At 38.8% G+C, this 21,633-nt stretch overlaps 1 protein-coding gene across 4 annotated transcripts in view; it reads right to left on the bottom strand.

The window, feature by feature from the left end:
• The window catches only part of SYTL3 (synaptotagmin like 3), a 37,169-nt gene that overhangs the window by 11,805 nt on the left and 3,731 nt on the right, over positions 1–21,633 (bottom strand). For 2 of the 4 annotated variants that reach the window (XM_039358216.1, XM_039358218.1), the window contains exons 2-6: positions 16,052–16,419; positions 13,473–13,688; positions 12,420–12,484; positions 5,150–5,201; positions 1,586–1,652 (exon numbers count right to left, since the gene is read on the bottom strand). In XM_039358216.1, the coding sequence (XP_039214150.1) occupies positions 1,586–1,652; positions 5,150–5,201; positions 12,420–12,484; positions 13,473–13,688; positions 16,052–16,161 (510 nt within the window). In that variant the 5' untranslated portion in view covers positions 16,162–16,419. The remainder of the gene's footprint in view (positions 1–1,585; positions 1,653–5,149; positions 5,202–12,419; positions 12,485–13,472; positions 13,689–16,051; positions 16,420–21,633) is intronic. The other 2 variants (XM_039358217.1, XM_039358219.1) reach the window with 1 other exon arrangement.

Genomic DNA, 21,633 nt, shown 5'->3' with positions numbered 1-21,633 from the left:
AAGCATTTAGGAGATGATCTATAGTATTATTATTATTATTATATTTTATCCCACCTTTTAAATATTTTGGTCAACTCAAAACTACCTTAATATTTCTTGCTCCTATTTTTTGTACAATAACACTGTGTGGTGGGTTGGTCTGAGAGATAGCGACTGGGCCAAAATCACCCAGTCAGCTTTCGTGCCGAAAAACAAATGCTGTCTGGTCCTTTGGTATCTAAAAGATCACAGTGCTTACCATAGTAATCTTATAAATCAAACAATATCCCAATCTGAGTTGTAAAAAAAACTCGCCAAATAACCACTATATTTTTGTCACTTTGTTGCCATCTAGTGATCATCTGGATTTTTGCTCAGATCTGGTAAATGATTATTATTTTATATTTCATTTTTGGAAATATTTAAATAGGAAATATGATTTAATCTAAGAATTTTAATGCAGTAAATTCTATCACAGTACATACCATTGACTTTCTAGTTTTCTTTACTTCAATCACATTCTTACTTTACTTAAAAAATTAATCACTATTCTCTTCATTAAAAATTTTAAACCCATTTTAACTTAAATATTTAGTCACTTTCAAAATAAGGAACTTATTTTTATTTGGCATGCAAGGCTTAAAATGGGAATCAAAGCTCCCCAATTACAAAAAAAGAAGCAAAATTTACCCCACACAAATAATAAGTAATCAATCACTGTAACTAGTATGACTCAAAGTTAGCTCATGGGAATTTCAAATACTGCTCCCTGCCTTATATTCGGGGAAAAAACTGGTTGCAGAGTATGTACTGCTAATTAATCTTGGGAAACTGAAGAGAAGTAATGCAGACTAAATAACTTTGTCATCCTCATTTTAATTAAATTAAATTTGTCATGAAGATGGGACAGATGAATAAACTATGAATACTTCTATTATGCAATGGAAACGAGTGTACTGTAATATTTCTGAGTGTGGAAAAGGAAGTTCAGACTAAACAAAAAGCAATCAAAATTAATTCCTTTCCAAATTAAGGAAAAAATTGCTGTAGAAAATAACTGTAGCATGGTTATTGTTCAAGACAAGAAGAAGAGTAAATAAATGAAATGAAGGGCAAACTGAACATCAAATAGGAAGTGAACAATGAGTAGTTACAGAAAATACAGCTTATTCAGTGTTGTCTCGGTTGATAGGATTTCATGTGTACCCCAGGTGATAGTGGACCTCTATCTGCTACTGCAGCCTCCTTCTCAGAGACATTCACTTCCTCTACCTGATCATGATTAACATTGGAAAAGATGGATGGCAGAAAAATGAACAGCATGAAGAGAGGGAGCCCTCCTATCTATTGTTGTTCTTTAAATTTAGTCTCTTCCCTATCTCATACTTAATTGTTAATACATGGCTGATCATACAAATTAATAGCTATGCCTATTATGTTAGGCTGAAAAAAAAATTAATCATACATAGAGATCAGTTTCTGGAGACTACCAAATAAAAAGACGTATAAGATTAAAGAAAACATATTAAGCACAAAATCAATGATAGCTGAAAGCTTTTTGAGTAAGTAGGTGATTGGTCGAACTGAATGTAGAGTGATACATTACCAATATGTTTATTCTATTGGCAGATTCAGCAAAAGGTGGAGGAGTTGGAGGAATCACCGATACTTTGCTAAGAGTTTTAGGGGAAAAAAAACATAAACAAAATGTTTAATGAAGAGAAGGACGAGGGGGGACATGATAGCAGTGTTCCAATATCTCAGGGGTTGCCACAAAGAAGAGGGAGTCAAGCTATTCTCCAAAGCACCTGAGGGCAGGACAAGAAGCAACGGATGGAAACTAATCAAGGAGAGAAGCAACCTAGAACTAAGGAGAAACTTCCTGACAGTTAGAACAATTAACCAGTGGAACAACCTGCCTCCAGAAGCAGTGAACGCTCCAACACTGGAAGTCTTTAAGAAGAGACTGGACAGCCATTTGTCTGAAATGGTATAGGGTTTCCTGCCTGAGCAGGGGGTTGGACTAGATGACCTCCAAGGTACCTTCCAACAACATCATCATCATCATCATCATTCAGGAATTCAATCATTCCACCCAATATTTAGAATAAAATAATAATGGAAAGTTACCCACATAAAATACAATACAGCAAGTCCTCAACTTACAACAGTCCATTTAGAGACCATTCAAAGTTATAACATCACTAAAAAAAGTGACTTCTGACCAGCTTCTACACTTACAACTATTACAGCATCCCCATGGTCATGGACATGGCAACTGGTTCACATTTCTGATAGATGTGATCCACTTTTATGACCTTCTGACAAGCAAAGTTGGTGGGGAAGCCAGATTCACCTAACAGCCATGTTAATAACTTAACAACTGCAGTGATTCACTTAACAACTGTGGCAAGATAGGTTGTAAAATGGGATAAAACTCACTTAACCACTCTTTTGCTTAATAGTGGAAATTTGGGGTTCCATTGCAGTCATAAATCGAGGACTACCTGTACAAAATGCACTGCTTTCTCTTTATTTGCTTGTGTGGTATTTTGTACTATTAACATTAACAACTAACTTTAGAAACCAAATACCAAGCTATTAAATACATTAAAATCTCCATCTGAAACTTAAAGGATTGCAAAGGATCATGAAGACTTCTTAGGAAGAACTAAGAAAATGAAATAAAGGTAAAACTTAGGAGATAAATCTTCTCAGCCTACAGTAACTTCCCAGTTCAAACAAAGAGCAAGAACTACTTCTTGATGTAAGAAATAAGCTAAGATTGACTTAAGATTTATAGGAACATAGAACCTTACTTTGGAATAGGTTCATCTGTCCATCTACTCATGGGTAGATAAACATTTCTTCTCACAGTTTCCCCAATGGCATTAGCAAAGGAACCGATTATCATGGTGGTTTGAAATTAATATTATCAGTTTCTCAAAAATGCTGAAGTTTCTCCCAACTTGATCCTCTTAAAGTCAACACAAAGAATAGCACTCACAACACTTCCTTGTGGACATAACAGCATGTTAGTAACATCTGAGGGCATCCATATGACTTCGCTATTTGCGAAGTCACATTTGCCATTGAATGGAAATTGTTTGCTCAAGTGTCTAATCAGATGTCCAAATGATAACAAAAAAATATATACCCCAGCTTCTCAGTGTCTTCCTTCTATTCAGTGGTGGGATTCAAATGTGTAAACAACCGGTTCTCTGTGTGGATGCCACTTCCGGAAGTCCATTCTGGGCCTGGGCAACAAAAAATTAGCTACCGTTTCTGCCAAAGTGATGTGAACCAGCTGAATCTCACCACTGCTTCTACTGCCTGAAAGTTACTACTGCTTCTCACTCGCTTTGGCGATAGAACCACCCACTGCTTGCCTAAAATGTTGCCTACCCATGATGTGAATTTAGAGGTGGTCCTCGGCTTATGACCACCACTGAGCCCAGAATTCATGTTGTTAAGTGAGAAATTTGTTAAGTGAGTTTTCTCCAATTTACAACTTTTCTTGCCATATTTGTTAAGTGAATTACTGCAGTTGTTAAAATATTAACACAGCTGTTAAGTGAATCTGGCTTCCCCATTGACTTTGCTTGTCAGGAAGTTACAAAAGGTGATAGCATGACCCCAGGACAATGCAATTGTCATAAATATGAATCAGTTGTCAAGCATCTACCTGCATCTACCTGTACCTGAATACAACATAGCTTAATCATTCAGAGGTAAGACCCATCAGAAATGTTTAAAATTCTGCCTTTGGTAAAACTAGACTCGTGGTAAATCATGTATGTAGCCTGCAAAGAATATTTAAAGATTCTGTGGTTTTGGGGGGGGGTTGTCACTTTTGTCACTTAGATCAGCGTTTCTCAACGTTTGTATGACAGCGACCCCCGTCACACGAACGTGCCACGCACATGCGTGGTGGTGCCCCATGTGCGGCGCGCATGCGCGGCGGTGCCCCATGTGCGGTGCGCATGCGCGGCGGCGCCCCATGTGCGGCGTGCATACACGGTGGTGGCCCATGTGTGGCACGCATACGCGGCGGCGGCCCATGTGCGGCGGCCCATGTGCGGCGGCGGCCCATGCACGGTGCATGCATGCGCGGCGCGCCCCCGTGTGTGGCGCATGTGTGTGCGGCGGCGCCCCCAGGCATGGCGTGCATGCGTGGCGGTGCCCCCTGAGGGGGGAAAATGGTGGATTGCATTGTTTGGCGACCCCCGTAAAATGGTCGATCGACCTCAAATGGGGTCGCGACCCATAGGTTGAGAACCGCTGACTTAGATCATCTCTGTGATTAAAACATGGAATTAGGACATTTGTCACTGAGATCATGTTTGTGACTGAAACATTAGGACATGAAATGCCACGGAAATCTCATTTAAAACGTGCTTGTTTTATCTGTGTGAAATATGACATTGCATTTAAATTATAACATTTGCATTTCAATTCAAATTAAAATGATTCTTAAATAATAGTAGAAAAGGATATCAGGGTTGAAACTAAATATGTGATTGAAAGCCAACTCCCCAGTTTACCTTCAACATTCAAGAGGTAATACTATTTAAGATCTGTCAGTCGCATTTCTGTTGGCCTTGCTATTTATTTTTAAGCTTTAAGCTTTTTAACCTTTAACTTTTTCAATGAAACCAAAACAAAACTTTACAACTTAATCCCCGTTATCAACTTTGCAAGAACAGCCTACAGCAGGGGTAGGCAACCTTGGCTCTTTTATGACTCCAACTCCCAGAATTCCTGAGCCAGCTACCCCTGGCCTACAGTATCAAGGGCCACAGTGTTAAAGAGACGCCCCTTTATCCCTCCCCTACCCCCAATGTTGTTGGAGTTGTGGCCATAGCAAAAGCTATAATTACAGAGCCACACCGAAACACTTGTCTAGACTGCCACACTGAAATAAAAGGCAGTGTTTTAGTGGCTCGAAAGGTAACACAAGGAAAACTGAAACAATTTCCCCAGGTAAATATTTGGACATGGCTGCTATGGCTGATGTTGTACAAGTTCTATATGTAAAGAGAATCCATGGCAATGAAATGCATACTCCACCCACATTCACTAGAAGCTTCAACAGGCTTCCTGCACGGGATAATACGCACTTAGTACTACATCAAACGTCTGTAGGACACGTCAACCTCCTTGTCCTTACCTTAATTTCTGATAAGATTTCAAGAGTTTTGCTCCAGCAGTTTCATATCTACCTATCAAGAATGAAAAGAACTCAAGGTCACTGATAGCAATAAACTTGTACTTGCATGCCAATGTTTTTTTTAGTAGATGTAGCCATTTTTATCAACCATTTTTACTACTTGTTATTGCCAATATGAAAATGTTTGTGGTTTAAAATGTTCTCTTCCTGTTTCTATTCAACCCCCTGTATTGTAATGGATTATGGAGACCTCAATTATAGCAGAAAAAACATTAAAAAGAAGTAAACACCAATAAGGCAAGACGATGAAATGAAAAGAAGCAACTTTTGTTATGTAACACCATTTAAATGTTGGATAACTTTTCAGTACAAATAGTGCTAGAAAAAAATCTCACTGATTATAAAACTACGGATTGATAGTCAACTAAAACACAGTCAACCCATGTGATTCAATCAATGTTGCAAATGATAAATGGTGTGTAGCAATAAAAGCATTGATTATTAACAATTACATCTGGAATGTGTTCTTATATCTGTCCACAAAGAAAACCATTCTGCATCAGGTAAATCATTAAACAATATAGAAAATAATTCTTTGGCATAATCAGCTAAGCTGACAATAAAAATTATTTTCTCACACTGGTTAATCACGTGATCTTTCATAACATGTGTCCCAGTAAAACAGGGAAGTGTGTGTATATGCTAGTCTTCTGGCAGTAGCTATGCTACTGCAGATTTCCTTAATCTATATACAAAGAGAGCTTCTATATAAATCAACCTAACCTGTAATACCAGAACTAGGGTCATAAAAACTGGACATTTAAGAATGAATGGAGAAAAACTCAAGTTCTGTTGTTCCTAAGAAGAACAGCTACTGGAGGAAAAGATCTCACCAGAACTGAGAGCTTTAATCCGTTTGATCAGTAGTTAAATCAACAGAAATGGCTTTTCAAATTTACTTCACAAACTAAGCAGCCCAAAAATTCAGACCCTTAGCTTTAAATAATGAAATGATCCTATTCACACACCTACAAAGTTGAGAAAAGGATTTTTGTGACAGGAAGTAGAATTAACATTCCAAAGGCTAAATACAGGAGCTTTTTTAAATACTTAAATTAATTGTTAACCAAGCCAGACTGCAAATAAAGGATGAGATTGATGATGATTTCTCTTCTGAAAAAACGCTGCCTTGATAGTTTAGGGTCAATTCAAGTTTTATCCCAAAGCCTAAGAATTGTTCAAATATTACCATAATATATGTGTCTATACTTGTTTTTTGTAAATGAGGTCAAATACTTTCAATTTTGTCAGCTGTTTTTACAACTGCATTGTTATAATTCCTAATGTTCCAATAATTATGAGGAAAAATGTTGCCGGTTTAGTCCATTGTCTCTGTAATTCATTTATTCAGTCCAAATATTTTACAATCCTTTCCAGTTTCTTTTGAGCTAGTCTAGTGTCATTTAATACCGTCACATTTATAAGTAAACATTATAGAGCTTTTCTTCAACTATTGTAGTGGCCAGCATATGATTTCTGTTCATCTGAATTTGGAAATTTCATAAAATGGTCATTGTGAAGCATATTTTCATCATTATGTGCATCAAATCTATTCTCCTTCTATCATTACTATTATCATCATAGCTCTGATGAGTTACTGTACTTAAGAAGCAATAAAGAGTATTTTTATTTATAGTATTTATATAGTTTATTAAATTAAGAAGAGGTTCTAGCTCAGTGAAAGAGAAAATGGCCAATTAATATGAAAATGTTAGATTAAATGCCAGATAACCAATTGTGTGAAAAGTTGGAATAGTCAATAATTAATTTAATGAAGCAATAATTTGGCATTCATAAAATAATTTCATAATTTCCTTTTGAGCCTTGGAAGTGAAGCGGTTATTATCAGAAGTTTGGGGAATGGCGAAGAGTGATAGACCATTTTCAATAATTTGATTTTGGATTTGGGGATGTTCCCGACTAGGCCATGAATACTTAGAGCTAGCTATCTGTCCATTTGTTGAACAGGTCCTTTTATTAAAGCTTTTTCTTTTTACTTCTACTCTCACCAAATTTCCATGTTACTAGTGGGGATAGCATTAGTTGCTGGACTGAATTTATTTTCTTATATTTGTCATGATTAGTCAAGTTGCATATGTCAGTTGAAATGCAGCCTGGAAATCTCTTCTAAAAAGATCATTTATTTATGCCTATCAGATAGGTAACTTGTTTTTCAAATAATGTTCTTGCATTATGTGAGAAATACCATGCCAATGTCACAAAGCATTACAATAGATAAAAAGGCATTTGTACTGACATTTTAAAATTAATTTATGATTAAGCAGTAAATGAAAGTGTAGGTGATTAGTTTTCCATGAAAACATGAAACTGATCTATTATCCTATTTTCTGCAGTTCCTTATATTTAACATTGTGTCAAGTATATCAGAAGTTTATTGGCCTTGTACAGTAATAAATACTGTAAACTAAACCTAAGAGCTATTAACAGATAATAATTATTGCTATTATTAATAATTACTAGTCTGTTAAATTATTTTGGTTTCAAGAGAGATGTAACTAAGGTTTATCTCTTTATACATCTGCAGCCAAACATATTGAAATCATCTAATTTCAATGGGACATAAGCACAATCATGGGTAGAAGGTTACTTCTGGACCAGCTTTTACATTTATTTAGTTTCTGATTACTGTTCCATAATTTAGATATTTTTTTTATCAAGCGATACTATTTCCCATTCATTTTTCTTCATTTTTCAAGACTGAGAAATCAGTTTGTTAAAACGTGTCTACAAGACTATTTGAGTTTATTTGAATTCTAATTCTGGGTGATATTCAAGACTAAATGAGTTGAATTACATGCATTTTGGAACTGGATTAGTATGAGCTTTTAATAATTTAACATGTTTTTCTTAAACTTTACTGTAATAATGATTATATTACATTCAATTGCATTAAAACTGAATAATTTCTTTGGCATTATGATAAAGGGCCAAGAGAGGGCACTGTTTGAATTCATAAAATAATTTATGAATTCATTCATAAATTCAGTGATCAATAATTTGCACTGAAAACTGCTAGGAGTCCAATATTTTTCTAGAAAAACATGGAATTATATGAGTCACCTTGCACATTTAGACAGTTGTGAAAGTCAACATCTTTGTTCTGATGAAAGAACAAATCATTGTTCTTGATTACCAAATTTCTCTATTCAAAAATTCAGTTTTCTCCTTTTTAAGCCATCAGTATAGGAAACGTTATCTTGATTACCAAATTTCTCTATTCAAAAATTCAGTTTTCTCCTTTTTAAGCCATCAGTATAGGAAACGTTATCTTCCCCAAGTTGATTCCCTCTTTATTTTATAAAATTTGATATTACATAATTCCCAATCATCTGGCCAAGAAACAACCTGTATATCTTGAGGTGGAGAAAAGATTGATATAAAGTAATCTAGTTGAAAAACCAATGTTCTGGAAGACATTTTTTGACACATACATAACTGGACTTTCCTGGGAGTTTTCCCATTACACTCACACCCATCCAAAAGTCTAGCAAGACCTGCTGAAGAGAAGAAAGAAGCAATCTGAGGCATCCAAATATCATCCAGGTGGACAATGATATCAGGAGCGTGACATTATGTCAAAATGGGATAAGACAGTACCTTTACAAATAAAAATAATACTGACTTCTTTTAGGGGTTTTACTTTAATTATATAGCTAGATTATATAGCTCCTAGAAGCTTATAATTATACAGCTTCTAGAAGCACGAAGCCGAAAACACCAGCCTGAAGATGACAAATGGGACTTTGTCGAAACATCGTCAAGACACTTCCAATTTTACACGGGAGAAAACCTGAATAACCAAAGATCTACATACAAACACCCGCAAAAACCTCAGAATACATTATGTGGGTGGGGTGAGAGACTCACATTGCAGTCCCAAAGAAAAAGTAGGGCAGATCAGGAAGGGATTGGGGCATATGGGGGTATTAATAGAGACTTGAACACCCCCTCCCCCCCTATAGAATGAGGGATATGCGAAGTAATGGAGGAATTGCACACAAGGGAGGAGGGGGGATTCCGACCTCATCCAACCCTAGGGTTAATGGTGGAATGGTGCGCGATGGAGTGCAGGAAAGGAACGGGAAAGGAACACGCACTGACAAAAGGGGTGCATTTAGAACGCAATTTGATCAGCTGGGGTCAGTGACGTGCTCCAGGAGCCGGAAACAGGCGTTTAGCAATCATATATAGGTTTCCTCTTAGCGTTTGCCTTTTAACCCTGATGATGTTGAGAGTTATCGACGAAAGCTAGGTTGATTAAATTCTATTTTCTTATCCATTCTCTTGGTGATCGTTATTTTAGCAATATGGACATGCCCAAAAGTCGAATTTTTACTCATATTTCTAATCATATATATGTGTGTGTGTGTGTGTGTGTTCTGAGGTTTTCGCGGGTGTTTGTATGGAGGTCTTTGGTTATTAGGGTGTAAAATTGGAAGTGTCTTGGCAACGTTTCGACAAAGTCCCATTCGTCATCTTCAGGCTGGTATTTTCAGCTTCATGCTTCGAGGAGCAATGTGTGGTCTTAGCTGTTTCTTCCTTTTAACTGCCAGTGGGGGTATGAACTGATTGGATGGGAGCTTGGCTGTGTACCAATGTGTACCAATCAGAACACACCTCCACCCAATCAGAACACAGCCAAGCTCCCACCCAATCAATTATATATTTATAGGATATTATATATCCTATAAACACTGTTTAACATACAGTATGCATTTGCAATGTAATTAAAATTCACCTATAGATTATTTCCCTATTATTTTTTAAAAAAATAGTAATAGAACTAATTTGTTTTCATGATTTCCTCTTTTTCTTGTGCCACCTTTAAACTGCATTTCCTTTCTTCCCTTTTCTATCATTAAAAAAAAACATACACTAAAAACATATGCAACCGTTTCTCATCACCTTCTATGTCTCAACACTAGCAATACCTTGGGATAAATTCTGCTTTTTTGCAACTAGAACAGAACTCAATTTGACTTCTATTTTCCAGTATTTCTCCAAGAGAAATGCTCTGGAATTAATGGTGGTAGTGGGGGGGAAGCCAATTAAGCACTGATATTTGGTATAGGCAGCTTTGACGAGTGTGTATAGAAATTTCCACTTAAGAAAATTCTCACAATAGCTTTTTTTAAAAAAGGAAGGGTATGATTCCCTTGAAGAAAAACAACCCACATCCATATTTAAGCAGAACATGGGCCAACCACAATGGCACAAATATTGTGCAAGCCTTTACATTCTCCACAACTCTCAGACAAAAGCAAGCAAATTTAAAGTGTTTTAAAGCAACTTGAGTCAATAAAGTCTGCTGTTTAAAGTCATGTTCACACTTTTAGAATAGAGCTGGAAGGGACCTTGGAGGTCTTCTAGTCCAGCCCCCTGCTCAAGCAGGAGAACCTATACCGTCTTAGACAAGTGACTGTCTAGCTAGCCTCTTCTTAAAAATTTCAAAACTCAAAAATTTCATTTCTGAAAACACAAACGACATGTATCCCCTATCTGTCTCCTGTCACAGGCAAAGCACATAAGCATCTAGCCTCACAAAGAGCAAAATTAAAGATGACTTAGAAAACAACGCAGAGGAAAGGCAGAGAGTAAACTTATGTGATATGCTAAATTTAAAAAATATATCAATTCATTGTAATATTACTGTAGGAGATGACCAGTGTGAGCCTGAGGTCAAGGTCAAACACATTATCAGTTTGGAGTCTCTAAGTCGGGCCCCTCTTGAAGTCCATTAACTCTTACCTGGCATCAATTTGCCTTGACCATTGGTAGATCAGATTCTTGTGCATAAGTAGCATGAACTAAACTTGTAGTACATTTGAACTCTATTTTGGTTCCTGATTTCTTTCATCTGACACTATTTAGGGACTGGAGGGATTTGAATTCTCAGCATGTTAAAAAAAAAAAAAAAAAAGATCCCTTTGTATGAATGTTGTGTTTTTCCACCCATGAACCAACAAGGCTATCATTATGAATGAAAGCAAATATACACGTCCCAGGATAATGTTGCAGGATCCAGTCTGGGTCAGCCACTGGGACCAGAGGTTTAGTCTTCCAAGCTTTCAGATTTGTGCTGGAACCCATCATCAGGGAACTACTCTCTGCCAGAATATGTGCCTTGGGTTATTCTATCTATCGTATTTATGTAGTGCCTGGTTGTGTGTGGTTTTTTAGTTGTTGATTGGGGTGTTGATGACTGGTTATTAATTACAACTTCAACAACTAAAAAGCCACACACAACCAGGCTCCACATAAATACTATGCATAGAATAGCCCAAAACACACATTCTGGAGAGAGAGAATTTTCCAACACAAATCCAAAAGCTCGGAAGACTAAACTTCTGGTCCTGGTAACCAGCCCAGACTGGATCCTGCAAGATTATCATTGTTCTGTGTTTTGGAAAATATTGTGCCCTACTGCCCAGGTAGAATTTGCCACCAGAGAAAAGTGCACCCTGGTAAGGAAATCCTTCAGCAAATGTCTTGCACTCAATGAAAGCAGTGTGGGAATAACTCTCCAAGAATATACTTTCTATGAAGGAGGCCATGTGGCTAATGAGAGGCAATCATAACTTCCTTGGCACAACACTTGGTCACCTTTTGCTTCTTCTATTGCAGAAAGTCAATGGGAAATTGATCTCCTGGTCAGCAGCAAATAAACAAGTTCCTTAATTTTAATGATACCTCACTTATTTTTTTATTTCTGCCCCACCATTTTTCTGAGAGGTACAGGTGGCATATATTCTACCCTCACAGCAGCAACTCATGGGCTACATTGGCCTGCAAGGGAAATCTGGCCAGGGAGATCTGTGGCTGAATAGGTCAGGGAATCTAATCTGGGTCTCTCCAATCTGGTGACAGCATCTTCACCAGTGGACAATGCTGGTTTTCTTGGGTTTATCTTTTACATAAGCAGTGAATACTTCCATATTTCCATCAGTCACGGTTGTTATTAGCTATGACAAATGCATATATTTATAGCTAAGGCAGGGTGAATTTTAAAAATTCAATACAATTACTACTATTATAGCTCAATAAAATTGCACTCTGAAATTTCCAAACTCATAGATTTACTTTCTAGAAGACTGTTTTTGCTAAGATAAAACATGAATTAGAAAGAGAAACTTATCAAAGTAATCAATTTATCTTGCATGACTCAATGCTTCTGTTTTTTATTTGGTACCTTCAGTGGGGAATTTCTTTGCTCGCTCCTCAAAGAACCATTCACCTGTTTTCACTTTAATAGCCCTGCAAAAAACAAAATAAGTATTTATTTGAATTTTATACATGCCTTTTTCAAGGAGGATTTTTGGAGACATAAATGGGCTAATTATTTTTTTAAAAGATCAAACCAAATCAGTTCCATCATGGTAATCAAGAGCAGTGGAACATCAGCTCTTGCATAATCAGTTATGTATTCTGTGATTTTGCGCAAGCATATAAAACCCCCTTCTTTTCAAATCCTACGCTAATTCATATCCAGAGTCCCTATAGCTGCCATTTATTTTTGAAACTCCATTCAAACACCATCAAACACCAACATCCCAGCTCTATAACAATTTTATCAATAAATGAAACAAAAGTAGTTTTTCCTGAAAATCAGCTCATACATATACTCACTCTCAGCCCTTTTATATTTCTTCCACAGGAAACGGTTTTTCCAGTCTTCCTTCTGAAATGGCAGACTTACACTTTCTCAAGCCCTTCTGCCATTTTCAGCGGCTGGCTATTTGCAAATTCCTATAAATCTGATTCCCCAAATAGAGGTTCCCACTGTCAAATATACACAGGTGGCCATTAACTTATGACCACAATTGAGTCCAAAATTTATGTTGCTAAGTAAGAAATTTGTTAAGTGAGTTTTGCCCCATTTTACAACTTTTCTCACCACATTTGTTAAGTGAATCTCTGCAATTCCTAAATTAGTAACCCGGTTGTTAAGTGCACCTGGTTTCCCAGTTGACTTTGCTTGTCAGAAGGTTGCAAAAGGGAGATAACATGACCCTGGGACACTACAACCATCATAAATGTGAGTACTTGTCAAGCGTCCAAATGTAAATCACATGACCGTGGGGATGCTGCAACAGTCCTAAGTGTGAAAAATTCATCTATTAAACCAGCGTGCCAGAATTCCTCATCCAGCCATGCTGGCTGAAGAATTCTGAGCGTTGAAGTCCACAAGTCATAAAAGGGCCAAGTCTGAAGACCCCTGTATTAAAGTAAGGTAGGTTCGTACTCAGAAGCACAGCAGACAGTGCATTTCCACAGAAAGGCATTTAGAGTAACGCGACATTGAGAGCATATATAATGGCTGCATCCTTTGCACACTGCTCCTCTATCGAATAGGATTCCAAACGACTTCTGACAACGGGCACAAGACCGTTTCTGAGATCCATAGCTGGCACTTTTTGTTCCTTTACGCCAAAGTTGCTGCAGTTGGGTTTTCAGTTTCCTGTAGTTGACCAGAAAGAAATAAAAATATTCACACATTTGCCAGCACTACAAATTCTAAGTCATCTAAATATTATTAAGCTGTAGCTGTGAATTGTGATATTCTGACTTCCATGGAGATGAATCCTTTTACTAAACCTCCAGTGAAAAATGTCAAATACCCCAGAATATTTAATAGCCCATTCTTGAACAAAGTTTTGGAGAAGATGATAGCATCCTAATTCCAAGCCATTTTGGATGATTCTGAGTAGTCGGATCTATTTTAATTTGGTTCTTATGTGTTCAGGGCACAAAAAGACCAAGAAAGGGTGTCAACCTACAGATTCTCATGAAAAATAGATTCTTGAGCTGCATGGCTTGACTGATCTGAATGACTTGACATTAGGCAGGTTCTGACTTGTCCTGGCTGATAATCTGGCAATCTGCTCCCATTCTTAGATTATTTATATATTTCTCAATGGCTTTCACATATGAGGCATTGAAAATTCTATTCTGTTTTATAACCCCTCTTACATCCCTAAATAAAATGGATTGGGCTCCAAAGGATCTGAAAAAGTGCAATTTGACAGCATTCCTTATATAGAGCCTAAACCTCCCAGAATGGTTAGGGACAAATTTGGAGTCCTGCTCTAGCAGTTTTGCCAGTTTAAGAAGGGGAGTTTGAAGGGCAAAACTCTAGAGTGTCTAACTCTTTGAAATACTCAAGATTTGTATTTGTTGTTCAGTTGCAAAGTCATATCCGGCTCTTCGTGACCCCATGGATCATAGCACGCCAGGCTCCCTGTTCTTCTCTGTATCCCAGAGTTTGCCCAAATTCATGTTAATTGTGTCAGTGACACTAACAATGTCACCTTTTAAAACTACTAAACCGTCTTTCTAAACTTGGGCCTGACCACCCCTCCCATTTCTGCAACATGATCCTAATGTAAAATCTTGGTACTATTCTTGTGCAAGTCAAGAATGGCTCAGCTAGCCTCATCAATGCAGAAACAAGTTCTATCATGCATTTTTGTCTATTGATCCTTGAGAAACCATGAAACTCTAACATTCTCTAAAAACTATTTTGTTGAGGGAGAATTAATTGAAAGTTTAATTGGTGGGAAAGCTGATAAATCTGAATGAACCTGTTTACTCTGTTCTAAATGGGGTCTCAGTTCTTCTGAAAGATCAGTTAGGAGTTTTCTATGATTTGGGGCTGATATGTGTAGTAAACCAAACCAACCATAGTGAAGAACTACCTGCAAGCATGTAACATTTCACAAACATTAAGATCTATCTTACTATTAGTATGAGTTATAGAACGTTTTTATTAGTATCCCATTATTTGTGCAACTTTGCCTTCAAGAATATGCTTGTCCAGTACAGTATCTATTCATCATTAGTTAAGGAGGCTTATGAATTTAATGGATTTTTAAAAAGTGACTGGTTTTGAACATGGAATTGTTTTAATGTTTTAAAGATTGATGGCTAGTTACTACTGTTGCTTTATTAAATGATATGCTTTCTTAACATTTAAATTTCTGATACTGTAAACTGCTTTGGAATATTATGTTGAAAATCAGCATGGAAGCATCAAAAGCCTACTTTTTCCAAAATTCTTAAAGTTACCAAGCTGACTCCACAGGCAATGAATGATGGCACTTCAACCCAACCACCAGTTTCACTCCCCAAGCCCACAAAAATACTTTGAACTTGATCTGTGAATATCTCTGCTTCTGCCCATTTGAAATGTTGAGAAGGTACACAAACCACTGTCCCACTTCAAACTGCTGCAGAGCCTGTAAATCCAACAATCTACACAAAAGGGGAAGAAAAAGAACCAGTTATCTGTAGATTGGCAGATCGACTGGTTCTGTCTTTAGGGAAGAGGAAATTGATCAAACAGAAACCAGTTTTACTCTGATGGTTTTATCTGATCTAATTAGAAGTTACTAAGTCATCAGCTAGCATTTTTATTACAATAAGTGAACTATAGGAGTTGGAAACAAATGGTACACAGTCCTCATCTAAGGACAATAATGGAGCATGCCGATGATCATAAATTGTGATGGACATAAAATAGGCTGGGCACTTGACTGATCTGTTTTTATGACTTTTTTTGCAGCAGTTTAAGCAAATCACCAGGTTTTTTTAATTAATCTATGAAACTACTTAGGTTTCTTCCTACAAATTATTTCATTCAAAATTTCAACGCTAGAGGGTGTTTTTCTGCTATCGTGCCACAGAAGCTTGGACACTAGTACATTTTAATGTACCATTTTGTTTGGTTCTCAAAAGATACTGTATTATATATTTTGAACAGTACATTAGCTTTCACAGCTCAGAAAACAACAGCGCCTGCATTCCAAGATAGAACATACATACCTTACTCTTTCTTCCTCCAGTTTTCTCAACATCTCGTCACGGCAAAGGACATTTAGAACAATTTCTTGCTCCAGTTCCTTAAGTAAGTTAAGGTTAAATTCTTGGGACATCTTCTCTTCTGACAATCACAAGACAGAGAATCCAGTGTTGTCCAGCAGGGAAAAGAGTTATGAAGATTTACATCCTTCATTCGTTAGTGAAGCATTTGCAATGCATTGTTCTTTTTAAAAGTGGTAAAAAAAAATAGGTGTATATTCCAGAGAAGCCTTTGTTTTCACAAACTCATTATCTGTTTAATACATCTGCTCTTCTTATTAACAGTTGTCTGCTTCCTCCCATGAAGAAGTGAACTTCAGGCTCCTAATCTTCTAGAGGCAACATTAAATTGAAAAAAGAAATAAATTAATAATTCTGGTAGAAAACTGGTGTGGCATAAAATGTGGTTTATTATTGCTCAGTTTCACTCTGCTTATACATCATTGTGCAATTTGTTTTATGTAGCTTTCAAAAAAGTATTTAATAGCCAATTACAATAAGCAAACTAATAAAAGGTACATGGAATTAAGGGCTGTTTCCTAGTTTCATGTTCTCTCTCTCTCTCTCTCTCTCTCTCTCTCTCTCTCTCTCTCTCTCTCTCTCTGTGTGTGTGTGTGTGTGTGTGTGTAGGGAGGGGAGAGAGAATTATGCTTTGCCTATGTCTCTAGAGCAGTGGTTCTCAACCTTTCTAATGCCGCGACCCTATAATACAGTTCCCCATGTTGTGGTGACCCCCAACCACTTATACATCACCATGTGCCAGGGCCGTGGCCAAAGAAAAGGGGAAAAAAATGGCAGACAGCCTTGTTTGGCGACCCCCGTGAAATGGTCGTTCGACCCCAAATGGGGTCCTGACCCATAGGTTGAGAACCACTGCTCTAGAGACACATAAAATGGCTTTGCATAAAACAATGCAATTCTGATTGACCACACCTCTCTCATAGAAATCAAGAGGATTTCCTTTTGTTATTTCCAGCAATATGCATTCATATTGCATCATGGATATTGATTCATGAATTGATGTACAATAAATAGGAAAACCACGGCCATCATCCTCAAGCAAAAACCAGGGAGAATTTCAATGATGTGACTTGAAGAAAGAAATAATAACAGAGATCAAAGGAGAGAGAACTGTCTGAAAAAAAACAACACCATTCATCTGGAGTTCTGCATATATGAGAAATATACCTCCAAGTGACCATGTTTTCTAGGGAGCTTAAGAATTTGCAAGTTGGAGATTATCTCTTTTTATGCAAAATGCACAATGTGTTTCAGATAAAAGGAAGAAGTTAGCTTTACCTTCATGCCATTTGATCTGAAAATGTAGCTTTATAACTTCACTGATCGCCTAGAAGACCAAAGAAGTCAAATTGATACTTCTTTATGTTTTAAAAGCTTGTCTAAATTACTTCCTACAAATAACTTAGCATTCACACCATCATCAGACATAAGCAGATGCAGAATCTCATTGTTAACAATGACAGAAGTGCCCTTCTCTGAATCTTTAGGAACTGATTTGAAATTATAAACCATTTTCTGTAGAATAACCATATTGGCATGAATGAGATTATTCAGAATTAAGGCATGATTGATGTTAGAAAGTTAAGTATACAATGAAGAGGAAATGAGAAAAGAACAGAAGTTGTGTAATGCATAATTTCATATTATGAATCTCTCTCTTTGGAAGTCAGGAACTCAGTTTTTCACTTACAAACATTTTATTTGAATATCCAAGTACATCCTATAATTTTATTATAGAAAAATCAAGCACATTCTCATTAGTAGTGGAAATGGTTTCCGGGTCGCTGACTCTTTTTTTTTTGCCATATCAAATATTTAGCATTGTACACGTATCTCTCAAAATAATATTAACATGTTTCTTATTCTTGTGAATATAAAAAGGCGGAACTTGTCCAGGTTTATATTCTATTGGCAGAATGTGATTCAGTTATTGGATAATTGTCAGCTATTATACTACTACCCCTAGCTTTAGTTCAGGAATGCCAAAAAGCTGACCAAATCTCTAAAATTCCTTTTTGTTTGTTTGTTTTGCAAATGAGTTTAGCTATGTGTCTTATTAAATACACAGGTAGTAATCATATTTTGTCACATTATTTTAACTAAACTTAAACTGAAATTAAATTAAATCAGATTTCATTTTTGTGCTGGCTGGCCCCACCTACTTCTTCGGTACCAGCTCTCTTATTCTTTAAACAGATCCTCCAGCATCTTTAACTGGGTCCTAATGGGAATGTACTTGTTTGCTACACATTCATAATACTATAGGTTACCAGTCATTCTGACGCCGGTGAGACACAGAGGAAAATAATACAGAAAGAGTCAGACACCTCAGCCCCTTTAAAACTGGTGACAGAACTCTAGCCGGAGAGAAACTGGAAAAGAATGGAGCCCTGATTAAGTTTGGGAATTTCCAAGAAGCTATATCTTATAGATATAGGTAAAAACATTCTACGAGGAATTGAATGTGGTTCTATTTATTTCCTTGCATTGAGTCTAATTTACCTTTTATTTCTCTGCCCAACTAGCACAGGGTCTCTGTTGCGTCCCTCGCGAAATGGCAAGACACGAGAAGCAGTTGTAGTTCTCAGGAACTTCTTTATTCTTAGTTCAGCTTACAGGTTAGAAGACACCGGCAATGCCCAAAACTCCCAGCCTCTTTTATAGGCCATTCCCGAGTCAATCTGCAACTTTTGGCGCGCCAGCACTTGCACCTGCTAGGACCGTTTGCAATGCCCCGAGCCTGCTTGCACAGGCTCAGGACATAACACCCCTTCCCCCCGGGCTAAAACTATTAACCATGCCATAATAACACATAACCTATTGCGAGTGTAGTGCCATACTACCCAATGCCAGGTATTCCCTTTTCTTCCATCAACCTTAGTGTTCTATTTCCTCTGCTAACTCTGTTTTGCCAATAGAGTTACAAAATCCTCTAAATACTTAGGAGATTTCCTTGCTCTCTGTGACCTCCTAACTTCTGGGTACCTGCCAAGTACCCCTTGACTGAGGGGTGATGAGCGCCTGTCCCCCCTATTACACCTTGGTGGTTCCCAAGGACTGTGCTCCAATGCCTGGCCTGCTTGCTTGCCCATTGGGCTCGTCAGGCCACGGCTTCTTTCTTTGTTTGACCTGGTTGTCCTGCCTGGCTGTAGGCTCTCTGGCCCCTCTAAGTGACTGTCACTGTTGGGCGTTTCTGTAGAACCTCCTAGGTCCGTCCAAGACCTGTCAGGAGGTTGTCTGTTCCATGATTCCCGTCCTGTTTCCGGGCTTGCGGGGTTTTCAATACTGTCCCAAAACTCAGTTGTCCCCTGAGTGAAATCAGAGGTGTTGTAGTCGGGATCTGGTTCCTCGACCACCTCCCTGTGTGTTTGCCCCCTTCTAGGGACAGGGGTAGTGTCGGGCCAACTAGAGTGTGTGCCAGCTCTCTTGCAGGGTATGGTTTGTTGGGATGCTCCTGGGTATCCTCCCTGTCTGGAGTACTGAGTGATGTGGGTGAGTAGTGATTATGCCCCCGGGGTGACTCCCTGGCTGGAGTAGGCTCTGATGCCTGGGTTCTAGTTGGGCTCCATGACTTCCTGTTGGGAGCACATGCGGAATCTTGAGATGAGCCGTTTGTGGCTTCCTCATTGATAATGGGCAGCAGCCCATGCCCTTCCCTTTGCCCAAAGAGGTCCCCCTCCCCCCTGGAAAAGACCCAGGAGTCTCAGCGGGAAGGTCCCGTCTAGGGCGAAGTTGGTCGATGTGTCGACGCAGGACACGACCGTTGTCCAGGGACACCTCGTAAGACAGAGGACCTGTGACCCTGTATATAGAAGCGGGGACCCATGTATGACCAGGCCCGTAATTACGAGTCCAAACCGGGGCACCCACAAGTAGTTGCCTAGGTGCCCTGGGGTGTGAAACAGAAGGAGGCAGTCTGTCCGGATGCAACCAGTCAAGCTTGGTAGTCAGTTTGCGCCCCCAACGATGTTCAGCTGTAAAAGTGGACGGTGTGGTGCGATAAGAAAGGAGGAAGTCAGCCAACCTGTGATGCCAGTCTCCGTAGGTCAGTTTCTTCAAGGCGTCCTTGGTGATGCGAACCATGCGTTCAGCCATACCGTTGGTAAACGGGTGGAAAGGTGCAAAGGTGGCATGACGAATCATGTTAGCTTGCAAGAAAGCCTGGAATTCGGAGGAAGTGAATTGCGGGCCGTTGTCAGCCACGATGACGTCTGGAAGCCCGTGTGCAGCAAAAATCCCCCTCAGTACCTGAATAGCCTTTGCAGTGGTGGTGGATGAGACAGGTACAACCTCAAGCCAGGACCAAGAAGAATTGACCCTGAAAGGGCCCAGTGTAGTCAATGTACACCCTAGACCATGGAGACTGTGTTTCCTCCCATCTATGTACAGGAGCTTGGGGCATTTCAGGGCACGAGCGTTGACAAAGGTGGCATGCATGCACCTTAGCTTCAATGTCTCTATCTAATCCAGGCCACCACAAATGGCTGCGCGCAAGCGCCTTCATACGTACAATGCCAGGATGACCCTCGTGGAGAGTACCTAAGACCCTAGTCCTCATTGAGGTGGGAATGACAACTCTGCTTCCCCAAAGCAGACAACCCTGAGAGGTGGACAACTCGTTCCTTTTAGACCAGAAACTCTGAAACTCAGGACCAGGACAGTGCTCGGGCCATCCAGACAAAACCCAAGAAAGGACACGTGAAGGGTGTGATCTGTGCCTGATTCAGCGGCTACATCCCTGGCATTCAGAGGGGACTCGGGCAAGGCTTGAATAGAAAGAAGATTGATAGCTGGCGCAGGGTCAGCTTCAATTACCGGCAGGGGTAATCTGCTGAGGCCATCAGCATGGCCCATTTCCTTCCCAGGTTTGTGAAGTAAGGAAAAATCATAGGCAGACAAAAAGATAGACCACCTGAGCATCCTGGGGGAGATGATTTGGGGGGTTTGCTTATGCGTGGTGAACAGTCCCAGCAAAGGCTTATGGTCAGTGAAGACCGTGAAATGCCTACCATATAAAAAATCATGGAATTTTTTAATTCCAGCAACAACAGCTAAGGCCTCCCTGTCTATATGAGCATAATTACGCTCGGCAGAAGACAATGTTCTGGAGTAATATGCAACAGGAACCTGAGTTCTATCAGACCTGAGGTGGCTCAGTACAGCTCCTACCCCATAAGGAGAAGCATCACAAGCGATGCACACAGGAAGGGATTCATTGAAATCTGCGAGTACACTGTTAGAAGTGAGTAAGGCCTTGACCTCATTGAAACTTGCCTCATGTTTTTGTGACCACTGCCACACTGCCTGTTTGTCTAATAGCCTGTGAAGAGGCTCAGCTACACTAGCCTTATGTGGGAGAAAGGAATTGTAGAAATTCAGAAGGCCCAGAAAGGCCTGTAGTTTGGCCTTAGATTTTAGCCTAGGAGCATGCATAATAGCTTTCAGTTTGGATTCAGCAGGGTGAATCCCAGTAGCATCAATTCTGAATCCCAGAAAATCAGTAGAAGGCACCTCAATTTTGCATT

Source organism: Crotalus tigris, unplaced genomic scaffold, assembly GCF_016545835.1.
Source record: "Crotalus tigris isolate CLP2741 ecotype Arizona unplaced genomic scaffold, ASM1654583v1 scf7180000019007.31208882:3723066, whole genome shotgun sequence".
Classification (NCBI taxonomy): Eukaryota; Metazoa; Chordata; class Lepidosauria; order Squamata; family Viperidae; genus Crotalus; species Crotalus tigris.
The sequence above is the reverse complement of the archived record's forward strand: the minus strand, read 5'-3'. Positions and strand labels throughout refer to the sequence as shown.